This window comes from Micropterus dolomieu, linkage group LG04 (assembly GCF_021292245.1).
Source record: "Micropterus dolomieu isolate WLL.071019.BEF.003 ecotype Adirondacks linkage group LG04, ASM2129224v1, whole genome shotgun sequence".
In the NCBI taxonomy this organism is placed as follows: domain Eukaryota; kingdom Metazoa; phylum Chordata; class Actinopteri; order Centrarchiformes; family Centrarchidae; genus Micropterus; species Micropterus dolomieu.
In genome coordinates, this window is record NC_060153.1 from 2300179 (window position 1) to 2319630 (window position 19452).

General features: G+C 40.6%; 1 protein-coding gene across 10 annotated transcripts in view; it reads right to left on the bottom strand.

The window, feature by feature from the left end:
• Positions 1-3126: 3126 nt before the first annotated feature.
• The window catches only part of LOC123969282 (zinc finger protein GLIS2-like), a 57839-nt gene continuing 41513 nt past the window's right edge, over positions 3127-19452 (bottom strand). For all 10 annotated transcript variants that reach the window (XM_046046530.1, XM_046046532.1, XM_046046526.1 and 7 more), the window contains 5 exons: positions 19122-19315; positions 16195-16380; positions 15237-15370; positions 13505-13623; positions 3127-6068 (listed from right to left, as the gene is read on the bottom strand). In XM_046046530.1, coding sequence (XP_045902486.1) covers positions 5401-6068; positions 13505-13623; positions 15237-15370; positions 16195-16380; positions 19122-19315 — 1301 coding nt within the window. In that variant the 3' untranslated portion in view covers positions 3127-5400. The remainder of the gene's footprint in view (positions 6069-13504; positions 13624-15236; positions 15371-16194; positions 16381-19121; positions 19316-19452) is intronic.

Genomic DNA, 19452 nt, shown 5'->3' on the forward strand with positions numbered 1-19452 from the left:
ACTCCTGGTGTCTTCTGCTGTTGGAAGTACTCTATGATGTTCTGACTCCTGTTGTCTATGGCAGCTGGCAGCTTCTCCTGGATAGGAATTCCGGTCAGTTCACTGAAATGCGAGAACAGGCCCTTCAAGGAGAAGAGAAAGGGCCAGTCATCCTTAATTTTTGACACGCTGTGCGGAGGGTCAGCATTGAGATCACAACGCTGGAGAATGTAGGTTCTCTGAAGCCATCTCTGAAGCGCTCCTCTCTCCATGCCTGACATTCCTTCCTAGGGGTGGGGGGAGTCAAAATTTGGATGCATCAATACTCAAAAATAAAATGTAGGTTTGTGTCTAAGGATGCCTAAATATAATTTCCACTATTCCTACCTGGGCATATAGCTGCTGCATCTGAGTCTTGTAGGGTTTCATCGGTCTCCCCTGAGGGGAGTTCTTGAGGTGCCCATCGGACACATCCATATTGATCAACGGGACCTCTTCCATTTGTCCTCGCCTGGCGATTGCTGTGCTTATTCTTCCTTAACCGTGCCAATGTGTTGTTTCGGTTGACATGCTCGATTCTGGTTTTTACTTGCTAGACGAGCGATGCCCCAGCTGTATTTTCATCATCATCCACATCCCCAAAACATGTGGGGTACTTCTGTATTATATCATTTACAACTTTCAAACAGATCCCTCTATTTGGATTTGCATTGTGCACCCTCATTTGATCGACAAGCTCTCTGACCATCGCTCTTCTGGCAGCAGGATTTGGTCTAATAGAATTTGCAATGGCTGACTGAATCTCTGGCGTCATCTTCTCCCAGTTAACCTTCAAGGATGCAAACAGAAAATGGCGAAAAAAAGAGAGGATACAAGGATATAAGCTTTTACGGGTGCATTTATAGTCAATTTCAGCATCAGACTCAAATGAAGCCCAATCTTATAACAAAATCTGAGAAACAACAAACATCGGCCATTGCCATCGGCCTTCGGCCATCGGCCACATTGCTATTTTGAACATCGGCATTGGCCCAGAATTTTGCCATCGGTGCATCCCTATTGAGTAGAATAGAAATATATTTTAGGAATCGGCAAGACCCGCCTCACCTTAGCGAGGAGGAGACAGGGCTGAGAAGGAACCTGAAAAAATATTTACCATTAGACCCCTATGATCCAGACATATTATGGTGTATTTAAACACCAATCATATTTTCTATAAAATAAAACCATTCATTTTTCATTTATTTCAAACTTTTTGTCGTGGTAGCCCCAAAAAACAACTGTAGAAAGCCACCTGACAGCCTTAGCTAGCTTGCTAGCAGCTAGCTAACTTTAGTTGGCTGTTGGTCGAGCTCAGCCTCACAACACGTGGTGGTTGTCTGAAAATGTTCGGCAAAACGGACAAAAAAACCCCGATTGAAATATATACGATAATGTTATAAAATCTGTTCTTGATATGCTTTAACAGTTATAAGAAGATAGCAAACATAGAAGCTACCTTTTTACGGCTAACTCACTGACAGGAGGCAGACGTGACGTTCTTCTCGGAAGTCAAGAGCGCAATAAAAAACTTACAAACAGAAAAATTGCTCAAATACTGACGTTCGAATAACGTTATTCCCTCTAAAAAAAAACACATATATTCGAACATCTGGTTGCGCATTTTGCACATTACGTCAATAACAGCAGAAATTAATACGAAGAGACATAACTACTTGTAACGTTATAGGTAGTTTATTTAGGATTAAACCTATTTGGCAGCGTATCTCAAGTAATGGCCAAGACCGCAGAGCAGACCTCACTCTCACTTTCGTCTCGCAGGCGCTCTTTCTCTAAATGACAGCCCTAAATGACAGTCGCGCTAGCTAGCCGATCCATCCAAACAGTGAAAGAACCATGTTGACGTTACTTCAGGCAGATTAAAAATAGCATCAATTTGTGATGAACAAGGTAGCTAACGTTAGCAACTACCAGTACATACCTGATTTCAATGGACTGATGGAGGAAGAAGCGCGTTAATAATGTTAGCTACCTTATCATAAAAGCACCTATTTCTGCCCATGCCCTAACGTTATTTCCAATTTAGCTAAACCACAAGGGGACAGCTGACTTTATGTTAGCTAATCAAAGCAGACGAAACCGTCACCATCCACTCAGATTAGCAGAAATAATAACGTTATATGATATAAAAAAGGGTAACAGTAAGTTACATAACGTGAAGTTAACTTACCTTCGTCCCAGAATGTTTGCTTCTTTTTTTTTCTTCTTGAACGATGTCTGTTCTCGAATGTCCGTTTAGAACTAACCGCCTAAGAACTAACCGTTTTCACTTCAGGGTGAGCATGGAGAGATTTAACTCTCAAACAATGCATGCTGGAAAGTCGACTAATATGGTAACTTATATGGTAACCAAATCTTAATTTCAGATTCTAATGAACTCTCAGCAGTAGTTCAACTCATTATTGAAAAATGTAACCCTTCAGGATAGGATGGCAGATTTTATTACCTTTGGCCAGAGCCAGGCTAGCTTTTTACCTGTGTTTCCACTCTTTATGCTAAGCTAAGTTTACAGGTTACAATGTATGAGGTTGATTGTTCTTATGTAGTATGTATGATGCTTTGGCAATATTGTTATTACACATTCATGCCAATAAAGCTAATTTGAATTTAATTGAATTGGTTGCTGGCAGTAGCTTCATATTCAATGAATAGATATGAGAGTGGTTTAAACTGACCACAGTAGTAGTCTCAGTCTTTGGAAAGTGTTGAACTTTAAAACTAGTAAACCTGAAACTGAAAAGATCAAATCTAGAACCAGCCACTGAAACTTGAGAGCAGCTGAAATGAAACTCCAACGGAAAATGGACTTAAATTAAATAATGGAAAGAAATCTTCAAATTACCAAGACTTAGGGGGAAAAATCACATACTAGCCTACTACAAATGTGTCTTAGGCCAATGAAAGTGAAACCAAAAAACAAACAAAACTAATGCATTAATTCACATTAATTCATCGCACAACTCTCTAAAGTTCTACATGCAATTGAAAAATCAAATAAAACATAATCTATAAGGAAAGTTTTCCCAGACACGCACAGCATGAGATGTAGACTTTTAACATCAAAAAACAACAGGAGAGAGACAAGAGTTTTATTTTCATTTGTTTGTGTTTATTGACGTAGAGTCATTTAGAGATATTTTCAGTCAACAACACCGGTGACATCCTTGGAAAATGTTGCATTGGCCCTGATGTACAAATCACATCTGTTGTCAAGTTATTAAATTTAAGTTTTCTAAAATTTAATGAAAAGTACATTTATACACTTTACATTTGTGTAAATATTTTTCATATATTGTGTGATATATCTCAGTTGAAACACAAGGCACTTGGACACCTTTTGAAATACTGATTAGGATAAGTCAATGTGCAAACAAGAATACAAGATAATTCAACAGAGATACTGGCCACATGCGGCCATTGTCAAACATTCGCCCTTCAAAGATACATCAAGACAGTTTTTTAAACCATTGTTTTGCTTCTTTTTGTGTTAATTTTTTGTGTTTTACCATTCATATAAAGCAAATGTGTACTCATTGCCTAATACACACCTTTGTCTATTGTGTTCCTACTTGACTGCTGTCCTCAGTTTGTCTTGTCTAAAATGCAGGGCTGATCCTGTCTAGATCATTGTCTTGGAATGATTAATAAAGCAAAGAATTACCTAAGATTACCGGCAAGCAAAGGAGTTAACCTTAAACCTACATTCAGTTGCGTCAACACAGTTTTTCATCTTTCTTCTTGTGACTTTGAAAAATCACATGGTCAAACACATTGCTCTGTGTGGATTATAATCTTTCATCACACATCGTAGTGTGGTAAATATCCTAAACTAATCTGAGTCAAGGTCTCTCTGAGCTAAAACAAACAACTGAGCAGCTAGCAGTGAAACGTAGATCACAAATGATTAATTGGCATTAGGGCTTAGGACGTTTCTGTTTTCCATTTTCCTCAAGGGGGCTGATTATTATGTAAATTAAGAAAATTAAGTAGGTAAAGGGGTCATCTCAGGAGCACCTGTTGCACATCACAACTAATGTACCAGATTAAATCCACAGAAACCATTTTTAAGTTTAAGTCAGACATTGAAGGGTTTGATTGTAAATTGCATTAAATCCATTTTGTGACCAGAGGGCCTCTGTTTTAAAAATTACAATAGTATCTTCTCAAACACAAATATTTTGTAAACAGTTGTACTATAATAACAAAAAAAGTTGTCTTTACAGTTAGATCTCAATAGAGTCTACAATGCATATTTTTTTATGTTAAATTTAGTTACTGTGTATGGACTATATTTCTCATTGCTCCCCACAATCGTGCTTTTCCCCATATTTATGTGAGTAGAAAAATGGGTCTGTGGAGGCAGTCAGTGGGGGTTGTCAAACAAAAAAACTACAACATGGATAGTGCACCTGCTATTTTCATGACCTGGTTGAGAAAATATACAGGTGATTGTCCATTGTAAAATGTTTTTTGACCATAAAGTCAAGGTGTAGATGAGTGTGAGGAGGTGGGTGAATCAAGGTATATTAAATGGCCAATTCACCCAAACTGCAAATCTTTTTCACTTTTGTGGTATCAAGCCATACAGATATATGTGATTTTGTGTCTCGAGGTAAATATTCAAAATATTGTCATTATACATTGTCATTTCTGTGGAAATCTCAGAAGAACTCCAAAGACAGTAGCAACCATGAATGTTGATACAAAATTAAATGGCAATCCATTCAATAGTAGTTCAGATATTTCAGTCTGTACCAAAGTGGTACAGGCACAGGCATCAATATCCCTAGCGTGGCTAGAAATTACATTTAAAAATCTCGAATAAAGAAACCTAGTAAAGCCTGTGGATCATCCAAAATAACAGGGACTTTGTGGAAAAACAAGATAAAGTTCAAACGTCCTTTTTAATAATGAGAATTAAAATGTCATAAAATGATTCTCCATAGCCAGATACGACTATAGGTGATTTAATTTATTTCTTTGTAATTTGGGTTAACTGACTTTTTAACTTTCACGACAGCTGAAACATAATGGTGCAAAAATGTCTTGTAAGCCAACACTCAAAGGTCTTGTTTAGGTTCTGTACACTCAACACAAAGGCTTCTGTACTTTTCAGTCTTTCTTCACTTGTGTCTCGGCTGGAATGACTGAAGTTGCTTTTTATGGCTCTGGAGGTGAGCCTTTCGTTGAACCCTCACATGCGCACACAGACACACACACACACACACACACACTCACACACTCATATTCATGCTTGTATGTCTATGTGAACACACACACAAAGACATACTTGTATGCAAACAGAGACACAGCAAAACCACAAACACACTCCCTGGTTCTATGCATCCGGGAGTGCACATCCTAGCTGACAATAGCTGGCTTGAGGAGAAGTGACCGTGGGGGAACAACCACCCAGGAAAAAGGGTCACTTCGCCTGGGACCTACCCCTGCAGACAGGTTCAACACTTCCCCCTCCTCTTCTTCTTCTTCCTCTTCCTCTTCCATGTCCTTCCCTGCCATTCGCCCCAGAGCTCCAAGTCCCAACATCGATGCAGCTGAAAGTCCAAAGTGTATCAGAGGGGAGTCCGAGAGGCTGAGCGGCCCCATGCTATTGCAGCCTCCTCCGCCCAAGGAGAAGAGTGGTGCCCCATGGTGGCCCAGGGCTCTGGCATGGCAGAAAGCAGAGAGAGGCAAAGAGGTCCCAAGGCCCCCAAGAAGAGCTGCAGCAGCCCCGGGGATGATGATATGGGCCCCGCCTACAGATGGCAGTTGAGCAGTGCTCTGGTGCCCATGGAGGCTTAGCCCTGACCCCCGTCTGTTCAGAGTGCCTTGCTCCTGGGTAACAAAGTGCCCGTGGGCTTTGATGTGTTTCCGTAGTGAGCTGGGATCTGTGTAGCGCTTCAGGCAGCCCGCCATCTTGCAGTAGTATGGCTTGTCAACGTAGTGGGTGCGGGTGTGTTTGAAACGATCACTTGAGTTGGAGTAACGTTTGCTGCAGCCTTCATAAGGGCAGATGTAGGGTTTTTCACCTAGAGGAGGAAAAAGAGCAAGATAAGGATAAAAGAAATGAGAATCACAGGAAGGGAGAAAGAATAAATTACTTGATTGCAGTATAATTGAAAACACAGCCAGAGAAGGCTGCTTTGAATAGGTTTCACTGCATGTGTAAAAGCCACAGAAAGCAATATTCCGTCATTTGTTGTGATAAAACAAGCTAAAGTTAATAGGCACAATTTTATCAGGCTTCCCGTATTATTCTACAGCTGGCCCGTTGAGAGAAATATATATTTGCACAAGGTGTGTACTGTGTAAAGGTAGTTCCATCGGTGTGGAAATAATCATTCATCACCAGGATATTTCAGTTGTCTCACAATGAGTAGATCCTGTTCATGTTGCAATGAATGCCTTATTATCATTATGCCACGGCTGCTGAAATACAACTTCTGTTCTGTCAGTAACTACCTGGTGGCCTGGTCAGAAAAGATGACATACCATAAAAGAAAAAGGGAGTCTCCTTTTGGAGCCTTATGACCTTTTTGTATGCGTCAGACAACTGATAGTAAGCAGTGCTGAACAAAAAAATTTTTATACACTTAATTTTTCAGTATAATCTTTGAAATTGGAGCAAGTAACTGATTCCTGAAGATTTATCATCTGTCACTGCTTTACATTCCTGAAGATTTATTATGTGTCACTGCTTTACAAGGACTTTAAAGTGGTACAATTTGGTATCACGCTTCCATAAAGTGAAAGATAAAAAAAAATGAAAAAGAGATAAAAGACAGAGAAACATTTTCTGGCCAAATTATTCTAGCAGAGGCGGACATGTCTTGAATTTTAGTTACTCCCTATTATGGGTCAGGCTCAAAAACATCTGAATCCTAGTCTGTGAAGATTCTCAGTCATCCAGGTCATATGGCCCTTTTCCACCACATGGTACCAGCTTGACTTGCCTCAACGCTACTATCCTTTTTTGGTTTTACATTGGGGAAAAGTTGTACCTGGTACTTTTTTTTCATATCACCTCTGTCGAAGGAGCTGAGGTGAGAGAGAATCATCACTATTCACTGCATATTCATCCAGACGTGTGCCAGCAACAGAATATTTTATGTACATGCTATTTCATCATTAAATCCACTTTTATAATATAATTATATATTTAGTCATTTAGCTGACGCTTTTATCCAAAGCTACTTACAATTGCTATATATATCAGAGGTTGCAAGCCTCTGGAGCAACTAGGGGTTAAGTGTCTTGCTCACGGACACATTGGCGGATGTCGTGATGGAAATCGAACCCCAATCTCCCACACTTGGGGGACCTTTACCATTTTCTTCAACTGTGTAGATTAATAATATCGGCAGTTTTACGGATCAAAAATTTGCGTAAACGTTTTCGGAGTTGAGAAGCTCTACAAGTGCCGGCTATATCATATTCACAGAGCCCTCCACTGCAGCCATTGCCACAGACGAGTTATGTGTGGCATTGTTATGAAGACCGTCTACATTGAGGCAGCACTACCTGCAATGGAAAACGGAAGACAGTGGGCCAAAACTCGAGTAGAGTCGAGTCAAGGTGAGTTGAGATGGTATCAGCGGTGGAAAAGGGGCTATAGTTATCCAAGGTGGGTTAAAACAAGGGCACCTAGAGGCCAAGGGCGGTCTGGCCATTGGGAGTACCGGGAGATTCAAAGTAAGTAAAAAGCAACTCAAAGTAACTTGTACTTTGAGTTGTTTATTAACCAAGTACTTTAATACTTTTACTTGAGTATATTTTTTAATTATACCTTTATTTTACCAGGCAAATTAATTAAGAACAGATTCTTATTTACAATAATGGCCTGGCAGGAGAAAAACAGCCTACTTAGAGTACCTTCGACCAAGTCCAGTTGCCCTTGATATCAGTCCACCCCCCATTTGAATCATACATTTCCAATAATGCAACTGGAAAGTGTATTTTTGTTGGAACTGCCCCACAACTGTTTGTGATACAGGCTTTATGCTACAAATGTGCTGTTCCCAAGCAGAGATCTCCCTGTTACTTCATTATGGGTTATTATCTCATACTTTAGAAACACCAGATAACATTACACAACTGTTGGGTCTGGAAACCAGTCAGTATCTGGTGTGACCACTTTTTGCCTCACACAGTCCAACACATCTCCTTCACATTGAGTTGATCAGGTTGTTGATTGTGGCATGTGGAATGTTGGTCCACTCCTCTTCAATGGCTGCATGTTCGATGGGTGACATGTCCGGTGAGTATGCTGGCCATAAAAGAACTGGGATGTTTCCATGCAACATGGGGCATTATCATGCTGCAAAATAAAGGTGATGGTTGTGGTTGAATTGTACAACAATGGGCCTCAGGATCTCGTCATGGTATCTCTGTGCATTCAAAATAACATCAACAAAGTGGACCTGTGTTCGTTGTCGATAACACACACCTGCCCATACCATAACCCCACCGCCACCATGGGCCACTCCATCCACAACACTGACATCAGCAAACCGCTCACCCACACAACGGCATACACTCTGTCTGCCATCTGCCCTGTACAGTGAAAACCAGGACTTAAAGCATGTTAAAGAGGTGGTATTATGCTCATTTTCGGGTTCCAAATCTTATTTAGGTGTTGTACCAGAACAGGTTTACATGGTTTAATTTTCAAAATAACACACCATATTTTTCTCATACTGCACATTGCCGCAGCTCCTCTTTTCATCCTGTGTGTTGAAGGCTCCGCTCTTGAGCTACAGAGTGATGCATCTTACTTGTACAAGATCTTTGTTGGGAGTTGCACATGCGCAGTTCCCAGGTAAGGACAACTAGCCAATCAGAAGCAGAGAAGGGCGGGTCGTAAACAAGGTAGTGTGATCCAAATCAAAGCCGCTTCAGACTGTGACCGTAACCTAGCAGATGGTGTAAGTTACTCACAAGTCCACAACATCATTGTTCCACATCTTACCATAAACCACTACAATCACCATATTTCAACTAAATTTTACATAAAAATTGGCCAAACAATTTGAACGTTTGCTCAGTAGCTTTCACATCGGGTGTAACATTAGCATTATAACACTGTTAGCCAACGTTTACAACAACTCCGCACTTGAACACTCTGTGAAGTTACATTGCCGTGTTTATTTTAAATATAATTCACAACCAATAAAGCATACTTACAGGTTGTGATTGTTAATTTCCAGGACCAAACTACTAAATGTTGAACTGTTGCCGGTGTTCTGACAATCTAACGTTATGCTGCCTTGCTGAAAAATGCTACAATAGCGCAAATCGATCGACTCGACTCTATTCGGCCCTAGGATTTAGGTCAGAGCTGTGAGATTGTTTTGGTGTTTTCCTCTCTTGTTGTTCCTCTCCTCTCCTGGAATGTTCATTCAAGGCTGAGAGAGGATCTCTGTTCCCCAAAACATAGAAACCTAGACTGTGTAAATGATGATGCATCCCTTTGCTCAGGGCCAGACGCCCGATGTCTCTGGACCAGCTGTATATGTGTTTTAGTACTTATCTGTTTATTCTCTTTTGTTAAATAAATTCTTCAAAGACAACGGTTGGTTGTTACTCAATTCTTTGCTCAACCCCTCACCAGGAATATCATTTCCACGACAGTACCCAGAGATAGTACGTAGCTTGTCGTCATAGCAACACTACACACAACTGCCACGACGTAATGTTCAATGCGACACACACACCAGTGATCCACACAGCTTTCTCTTTTATAAGTTAAAACGTTTCAACATTACTCAGAATGTAAAGACAGATAAGCGGTATGAAAACCTTCCAGCTGTGTTTTCCTCTGCCGTTGTTGCTGCAGCGGTCTGTGTGACTCCGAAAATAATCAAGCACATTTTTGTTCCGCCATCACTTCTCCTAAAACTGTCAATATTAGAAATCTACACAGCTGATTTCTCACCTCAAAACTTCTCAGAAGTGGATTTAGTGATGAAATTCCATACGAAAACTGTCTAGTGCAGCAATGATGATGCAGTGAATAGTGAATATTCTCTCTGACCAATCAGCAGTCTCGTGTTTTCACGTTACATTTTAGGATCGCCTTACCTCAACGGAGATGAGGTGATACGAAAAAAAAGTACCTGGAAGCAGCTACAGGTACAACATCTCGGGTTATGTCTGTAACCCTTGTCACTGAGGAGGGAACGAGACACTGCGGGGAACTCTATGGGGAAGCTCCTCGAGCGCCTGCCTCTGAAGTATGAATGAAACTAATCCAATCCTAATTGGTGTCGTGCCATGGCGCATCATGTGACGGCACTGAGGAGCGCCCGGGGACCAACTCCAGATGTATATATCAGTGTCTAGTCAGTGGCACTGACTGGAGTACCTAACATGTTTTGGATGGTGGGGGAAACCGGAGCACCCAGAGGAAACCCACGCAGTCACAGGGAGAACATGCAAACTCCACACAGAAAGGCCGGGATGACCAGGGTTTGAACCCGCAACCTTCTTGCTATGAGGCATCAAGGGGCGTGGCAAGATGACGCAGTGTTGAGTTCCCTGCGAAAGGGAACGTCTCGGGTTATGTCTGTAACCCTTGTTCCCTGAGGAGGGAACGAGACACTGTGTGTTGAAAACGACTCTATGGGGATCGAATGCCCAATATAATTATGCGCGTTTCAACATGGCAATGTATCGAAACGTTACGTTTTATCTTGAAAGTGTAACCGGCTATTGCATATTTATTGTTGCTAAGCGTTGCTAACTTGACTGTGGATCCCTAAACGTCAATAACTGATGCAAAAGGGCTACCCAAGTCTTTAAAAAGCGACGACAAAGGGCCTTGACCATGCGTCAGACATTTGACGAGTAGGGAGTGTTGGCCAGGCGTACTAGGGAGGTGCAGACTATAAAACCTGATAAAGGTGTGCGGGGTAGCCCAACCAGCCGCCTCACAGATCTCCTGGAAGCGGACAGCTCGAGCATTGGGTGGTCGCCGCGGGAAGAGGAAGCTGCAGAGCGGGCCTCTGAATCCTGAGCGGGCGCCACAGAATCCTGAGCAGGTGCCACAGAATCCTCGGACGATGAACGAGGAAGTGCCTCATCAGCCTCGTTCAGATCCGCGAGATCCCTTTGCGATCCCCACGATCGAAGCCGTCGCGCCGCCTCAATGGCCGCGAGCCTGGCCATCCTCTCCAAACACGGCCCGGTGAGAGCGCAGCACTTTGAGAGGGAGTTTGTCACAGCGTGCTGCGCTCCTAAACAATGTACACACAACTGATGCGTGTCCCTACCCGTGATGTATCTAGGGCAGGGGTACACACACTGAGTGTACCGCTGTTTCTCACTCGCCATTCAAAAAAGTCTCACGACAGACAGCTCACCAGAGAAGAGGACAGTTTCACAGAGAGGGCTTGATGAAGAGTGAAAAGCTGTTGTATGTGTGTGCCGGCGTCCTTTTATGCTTCCGGGTATGCCATCACATGATGCGCCACGGCACGACACCAATTAGGATTGGATTAGTTTCATTCATACTTCAGAGGTAGGCGCTCCAGGAGCTTCCCCATAGAGTCGTTTTAAACGACGCAGTGTTGAGTTCCCTGCGAAAGGGAAAATTTCTACAATGAAAAACCAAACATAGGCGAGTCGAGCCAAAGGGCCTCCGCTCAGACTAGCTTGGTTTGAGGGCGTGCCTGAACCCGCTAGCCGCTTGGGAAGCTTTATGACGCATTTTCATTGTGACGTCACAAGTAAAGCAAGTGACGGTTCAGAGCAGAGCTTTCTATGGGAGATGGGAACTCCCTTTGGATTGGACTCTGGGCTTTTTCACTTTGCAAACCTGTTTACAAAAAAGAGATATAACTCAATAAAGGTGAGGTGAAAAGCCAAAAAGCATAATACCACCTTTAACATTTGCAAAGCTGAGGCTCATGAAATGTCATTAGCTTTGTAGATATGAACCAAATATATTGGACAAACCTGATGATGGCTGTTGATGAAAAGGTCATGGGATCATAGTCCTCTGAGGACCCTGAATGTTTGTAAGTATGTATGTATTTTTGTAAGTTTATATTTCTTTCATTAAATGTCACCAACTGTATCTGCTCTGACTTAAGTGTCTGCATTTGGGCCCATCCCTTTGTCTAAGATTGATATCCTGTAACAAGAGCTGTCAAGATATTTCAGGCTGGACCAAAGTGGTGGACTGACTGACCAACAGAAACAGACTGACCAACATTGCCAACCCTAAAACCATGCTAATTGCATGGCTAACAAGCAGTTGGTGGGAATTGTGGTGTCTTGTTACGTCAGGAAAACAGGTATAAAGGGATTTTGGGCTCAAACGCAGGACAGAACAAATACAGTTTCCAAACAAAAGGTAAACAAGTTTTCTCAGTGTGGAGGCAGGCCAGGGTCCAAAACAGAAGTACAATCCAAACAAAAGATAGTCCTAAATCCATAATCCAAAAGACATCCAAAAACACAGGTAGGAAACAGAAGACTTATACAGTCACAGACTTAAAGGGGCCATGTGTGGTTTTCAATGGCCTCTAGGGTTAAGGTTTCAGATTGCAGCCACTACGTTTCTTTGGTGGAGTGTGTCTTACACTAGAGAGGCTCAGCAATGTCAGCATGGCTATTGGCTGATAATGAAAACGGTTAGTGACCTGAGACTGTTGCCAAAACAAATCTGGAGAAATCCAATTCCATGACAAATACCATGATATAGAGCTAACAACAACACAGCAAGTAATGGAACTAAAGTTAGCTATGTTGTGGGTTAGCAAACTGTCGTCACAGATGCTGCTGCGAATATGCAGAGAGGACGAGACGGCCCCAGAGCCAACACACCAGCTCCAGACAGTGATACTCACAACTCTCCTGCTACTATAGCTAATGTCACAACAGCAGTAACCTATATCTTAGCAAACTAGAAAGTAAGGTGAATGTCTTTGGATAAGTCATTTAAACGTTAGCTGACACATAAATCATGGCTGGAATGACTAGAATAGTGTTGTGTGGTGAGGCGTGGACCACTTTGTTTGTTTCCTCTTTACAGAGCCAGAGCTGTGTACAAACACAGTGCACACAGAATGGACAGCTGAAAGGACCGTGAGAAGATATTTGCTGAATTTGACACAAATATGTGATTTGGATTATTATCGCTCACCCTACCTTTAAAAAATGACAGGACAAAAACATAATCAAAAATATAGAGCGAGAGAACACAGAGACAGGAAGTGATTTAAACAGACACAAGAGGAAGGGTTTAACAGAATAAAACAGGAAGCAACACTAAACCCAAAACCATGGCAAGTAAGATCCAGTGTTCTTAGAGTGTCATCAAACCTGGAGCTAAGTCAGTATAGTCAGTATGTTGGTTTTGACCATTCTTTTAAAATTATTATTAATTAAAATTTGTCCCCAGGAACAATAATAAACATCCTTTAAAAATGCATGGTTGCATTTTCTTTCATTGTGAACTCACCTGTGTGTGAGCGGGTGTGTATCTTCAGGTTCTCCAGACGTGAAAAGCTCTTGTTACAGGTGGGACAATGGTGTGGCTTCTCATTAGTGTGTGTGCGGATATGAATCAGCATTTTATACCTATTAAACATCAAACAAATTCTTTATAGAATACACACACACATACATCACTTTTCAAATGTTAAGTATCTTTTCTGAGGATGTGGCTGCTGATATTAAAGTATCGTAGAACCAGTTGTGTTCTACAAGCCAACGGACAAGCCTGCTGGAATGGTGACATTGTATCTACAAGGTCATGATCCAGTCTAACAACCTGCCTACCTCAAAGCCGTAGCCTTACTTAACACTCATTTCTTTTCTCTCTGTCATACTTGCTGCACAACAATTGCCCTCAAGATAAAATTGTGCATACTTTTTTATTTATTATTTACAGTGACCCAACAATTCCCACCACGAGCAAGCACTGGGCAATAATAGCCTTTTTAAAGGCAGAAACCTCAAGCAGAACCTAGACTCAGGATTGGTGACCAATTGCCTCGAAATAAAATTAATAGGGGGGAGAGAGAGAGCAGGACGAAAGAGAACACATTACTCAATGCAAGTTCACCATAGAGATGTAAAATAATAGTAATAGTAGTGGTAATACAAATATCAGCAAAATAATAATAGTAATCATAAGTAACATTCATAAATGGTAAAAGAAAGCATACAGATGGAAATGGAGAGCAGGAGAGTAGGTCAGTGCCTCAGGGGAAGTCAAGTGCAAGTCTTTAGCCTATTTTAGGTGTCTACACACCGAACCCAAACTGGGACCTGATTCCACAGGTTGACAGCTGAAGGCTCTGGCTCCCATATCAGTTTAGGAAACTCTAGGTCCCACAAGGAACCCCGCATTCAATGCGTGTGGTGTTCTAATAGCAATGGTACTATGAGCTCTTTTAGATAAGGATGGTCCTTGACCATTAAGAGCCTTGTAGATTAAGGCTGAAGCAGAAGGATTTTATGTTCTGAATTTTACAGGGAGCCAGTGCAGAGAAGTTAATGTGGGAGAAATATCTTATCCTACCTTGTCAGTACAGCAGTTAGCAATCAGTTTCAACATTTTTTTGTTGGTTTAGTTTGCAGCATTGTTATGCAAATATGTTTCAGTTGGTGTTCCTCTTCGCTGACTGAACTTCCTGTCTTCAGCAAATGTCCTAATGATTTGGATTTTAAACCTGTCACATACCCCAGCTATTGCGGCTGCAGTTTGGTCATTTTATGCTAAAACTCTCTAATAAAAATAGTGACTGTTGAATCCCCATTAATGTTGATACATACGGATAATTTGAATTAAGTTATGTTAAGTGTATATTTATGTGAGTATACAGGTCGGTTTATTGTTTGTATTTATGAGTTTAAACTTGTAAGTGCTGTATAAATAAAATCTATTTTTATTATTATTATTATTATTATTATAGTTGGTGTTGTTGTTGTTACGAGTTATTTCCAGACAGAATTTGGAGTTCTGCTGGTGGACATATTGTCTTGTTCATGACATTTTGTAAACTATAATATAAATCAGTTTATCAAAAAACTAATCCACCAAATTTAATTGACAAAAATCATTAGCTGCTTATAACTGTGATTCACAGAAGTTTTGCTCAACATTTTCTTAACAAGACTGAAGCTTAACAAATAACTTCAAATAAAACATAACACATTTAAGTGAGAACATTACGAATATACAGTACCTGGCATTGAAGCCCCTTCCGTTACGAGCACAGCCCTCCCATTGGCAGCAGTACCCAGAATCCTTTTCAGGTTTGACGTGGAAGTCGTTGATGTGATCTACCAGGTCCTGCAGCGAGTCAAACAGCAGGTGGCACTGGAGGATAGAGAAGGAGAGAGAGATTATACAGTGACTGAAGTCAGTCGATAACATGGTGATCAACAATATTGCAAACATAATTTTTTCATTTAATAGTTACAACACTTTACATCATACATGTTTTATGTAATTTCAAATTAATAATACCACGTTTTATTAGTAAAAAGAAGTAGGTCAGAAGTATTTTGACCTGAATGGATTTTCCTCTATCCATTAAAACCTCAACACCATTTTTCCTCATGTGAAAACACTTTAAATTAAGACCTACAGTAAGTTGTTTTGTCATGTCATAGTTGGAACGTATTCTAACTTTTCTTACAGTATGTCTAATTATTTGCTACTTGAGCTTTTACACTGTGAAGCACCTTGTAAAAGTGAATCATATAAAATTTCAGAATATACTGGAAAATCACAATTTTATATAACAACAATCTACTTTTCCACATTTCAGCACCAATTTTTCATATTCTACAGTAAACTTGTTGTCTTGATTCATTATATTTTTTTCTCAGCACCACCTAGTGGTCAGGGTAATAGTTGCCGTCTTTTTCAAGCAGCCCTCTATGATATTCTTACAGTATGAAGTGGATATGATCCTTATTTATTAATTATTGTTATTGATTGATAAGGGCTGGATGCTCAACTGAGACTTTTTAGTGTATTTTGTATGAAATCATTGTAAAGCAAACCTGATGAAGCTTGTGGCAAAATGCATAGTTTGCACAACTGATGTAATTTATCATCAATTGAAAAGAATACTGACACAAGCCCCTCAGTGTATGCTGACTTATTTGTATTTTTGGTTTCATAATTATATTTACCTTCCTCCAACGACAGGCCAGCTGACCGTCCAATGAGGGCTCTGGTGAAACGTGCTTCTCTCTGTTCTGACCTATGAACATGGAGGAGGGAAAGCTGTATGCCCTCGGTGGGCTTCCAATCGGCAGATAAAACGGATAACCCTGTGGTGAAGCTCCGCCCTCCACACCTCGATGACGAGCTGGTTCCTGGAAGAGGAAGGTCATGTCAACCATGTTGCCGTGTTGACATCATTCACAATGCCATTATGAGAAGTGGAAAACCTGTGATTATCAACATCCGACTTGGGATTCAGAGGGGATATCTGACAACGTGGCTAAAAAGCCATCATTGCTGGCAGATAGATCAAAATAAAATCCAATATTATCCAATACTAATACAATCTATTCAGTTTATTTACTAGGAACAATAATGTTTAGGCTTTTATTTTATAATTTTGCTTAAATATTTGGGGGACATTTTTGTCCAATTCACCCTGCAATAACAGGAAATATATCTGGTAGCACTACCGTTCTTCTCCAGTGGAGACTGACTTGACATTGATCTTTTGTCTCTGGAAATTTTCCTTTACTGTTTTCTTTCTCTGGCTATTGGCTATCATCTACTGTATAGTATAGTAATAAGTAAAATGTTTAAACAAATTAGCTTTAAACTGGTATTAAAATATTTTAGTTTTAGAAATTACTGGACTTTGGAAGATGTACAGCAAAATAAAAAGTTTGATTTATCTTATTAGAGATACAGGGTTGTTGTACCTTCCTTTGTTTGTCAAAAGTCAGACAGTATTCATAACTTATGCCCCTGATACTGGTTATACAATACTGGATGAAAGAAAAAGATCATTTGATGTTTACATTTTGTGTCACTAAGTTATAATAAAACTGTAGCATATCCATCACTGGCAGAGAAGAACACATTTTAAAGTGATGTTTATTTCATTGGCTGTTAGTGGGAAAATGTCAGGATAACATTGGGATTGCAGTCAAATTAAATGACAATCCACCTTGAGATGTGAGATAACAACTAGGTCTAGTATTGAACTCTTGGTACCCCACCTTTGACCTTACTAAAAAGAAGGAGGCTTTATTACTAGTAATGTGAGAAGTTGATCAAAAAAAAAGAATAAAATTATATTCTTTATTATTACTAGCTTTACCATCCATTGATTGTTGTTAAAATTGTTAGGTGCTATACTGCTTGGCTAAATACTACTATATTTATTTAACAACTTGTTCTTTAGGGATAAAGAAATCAATGTGTTTTTAAAAGGTGGTTTGAGGTTCTGCATGTTTAAAATTGGAAGGCAAACTCACAAGTGAATTATTATGGACAAGAAGCTTCTGCTAACAGTTTCAAAGACATCTTTGAAGTTTGTGTGGAGGGCATAATGAGTGTTCCTAACTTTCCATGTTAAAAACTTGATTTGGTACTTTCTGAGATAAAAGATGAACCTGGTCCAAGAGGTGAAATTTGATGCTCTAACAAAGAAGCTGTGTGTTTCATGTTTTACGACTCAAGCATGGCTAGAATTTCATTTAGACGGAATCACTGGACAATTGTGTGCTGTGTGCAGACAATGCACCAACAAATTAGATTCCCTCCCAGGATCCCAATTCAATTCAATTCAATCTTGTTGGAGAAGAGTGAAGCACATTCAGCCACAATCATGTTGCTGTCTGGATTTTTCTGAGAAGACTGGACAGGATTAACTGCTGACATGAAGATACACACACACACACACACACACACACACACTCAAGTGTACCTTTGTGAAACAGAAGAGTTACATTTTTATGACCAAATTTAAAGCAGCTATAATCTTATTTTTAATAGCAATGTTTAAAATGACAACGTGAGAAGACTGGTATGGAGAGCTGGCTCAGTGGTGGGCTCAGAGCTGGACTCTCTGGTGACAGTGGCAGAAAGAAGGACCCTGGACAAACTGCTGTCCATACTGGACAACGCCCACCACCCTCTGCACAGCAGCTTCATCGGACAGAGGAGTGTGTTCAGTAGCAGACTGCTGTCCCAGCCCAGCTCCACCAACAGACTTAAAAACTCTTTCGTCCCCCTGGCCATCAGACATTACAACAGCTCCTAGTCATGGCAGTGAGGACAATAGACAAAAGAACAATTTCTACCTCCAGCTGTACTCTTTCCTTCCATCTGCACTCCATTTGCACTCCATCTATCTATCTATCTATCTATGTGAAAACAAAGAGACAGTGTGAAAGGTGTTGCTTGTAGTGATGAACCTATAGAGAACTATCACCTGAATCTGCAGCTCCCATTCATTGTTTAGCCTTCCAGCCATTTTCGGCCACCACGTGCAGCTGTTTCCAGTAAAAAAGCTCTAAAAATGCACTGTACACTACCTGAAGCTGTGAATAGGACAGTGGTGACAGTGTAGATGATTAGCTTATGTAATGTTAACAATTAGCTTAAGAGGTGTTGGTAGCCAGATTTTGTTCCCTTAGGACAGAGCCAGGCTAGCTGTTTTCCCTTGTTCCCTGTTTCCAGTCTTTATGTTAAGCTAGGCTAAGCTGGTTGTAGCCTTATATTTACAGTACAAACATGAAAGTGGTATCAATCATGTGACTCCAACATGCCAAACTATCCTTTAATGGAGCTTATCATATGCAACCAGTGTGTGTTGCTCTGTGTTTTTTAATAGTAGTACTTGTATTGTTTTTGTATTATTGTCTTTTGGTATTATTGTCACTATCTATAAATAAAGATTATTATTATTATTAAAGCACTTTGTAACTTGTTTTTGAAAAGTGCTCTACAAATAACGATTATTATTATTATTATTATTATTATTATTATTATTACCAGATATGGAGGTGGTAAGGCTGTAAAAATTCACTTTAAAATGACAAAAGCAACTGCTGTGACTATCACTATCGGATCTGAGGGTAAGACTCACCCGTGAGAAGAGATGTGGCTGAGGGCTTCTGCTGCTGTGAGGGGACTCCAGGGGTGAGGAGGGGGAGAAGGAGGAGGGTGAGGAAGGAGACGGGGAGAGAGAGGAGGCATGGCGGGAGGAGGGTGACAAGCTGAGGTCCATGGCTGGAGGACTGAAGCAGGACCCTGGTCGTTCTTGAGAGGAAGACTGGGAATCTGGAGATTAGAGATTAAAATGGTGGTGATGGCGCAATGGATAAGACTATGCCTTTGGTGTGAGAGACCCGAGTTCAACTCCCCACTGTGACCCATCCACCATTGTGTCCCTGTTATTGTTTCATAGCGTTGGTACT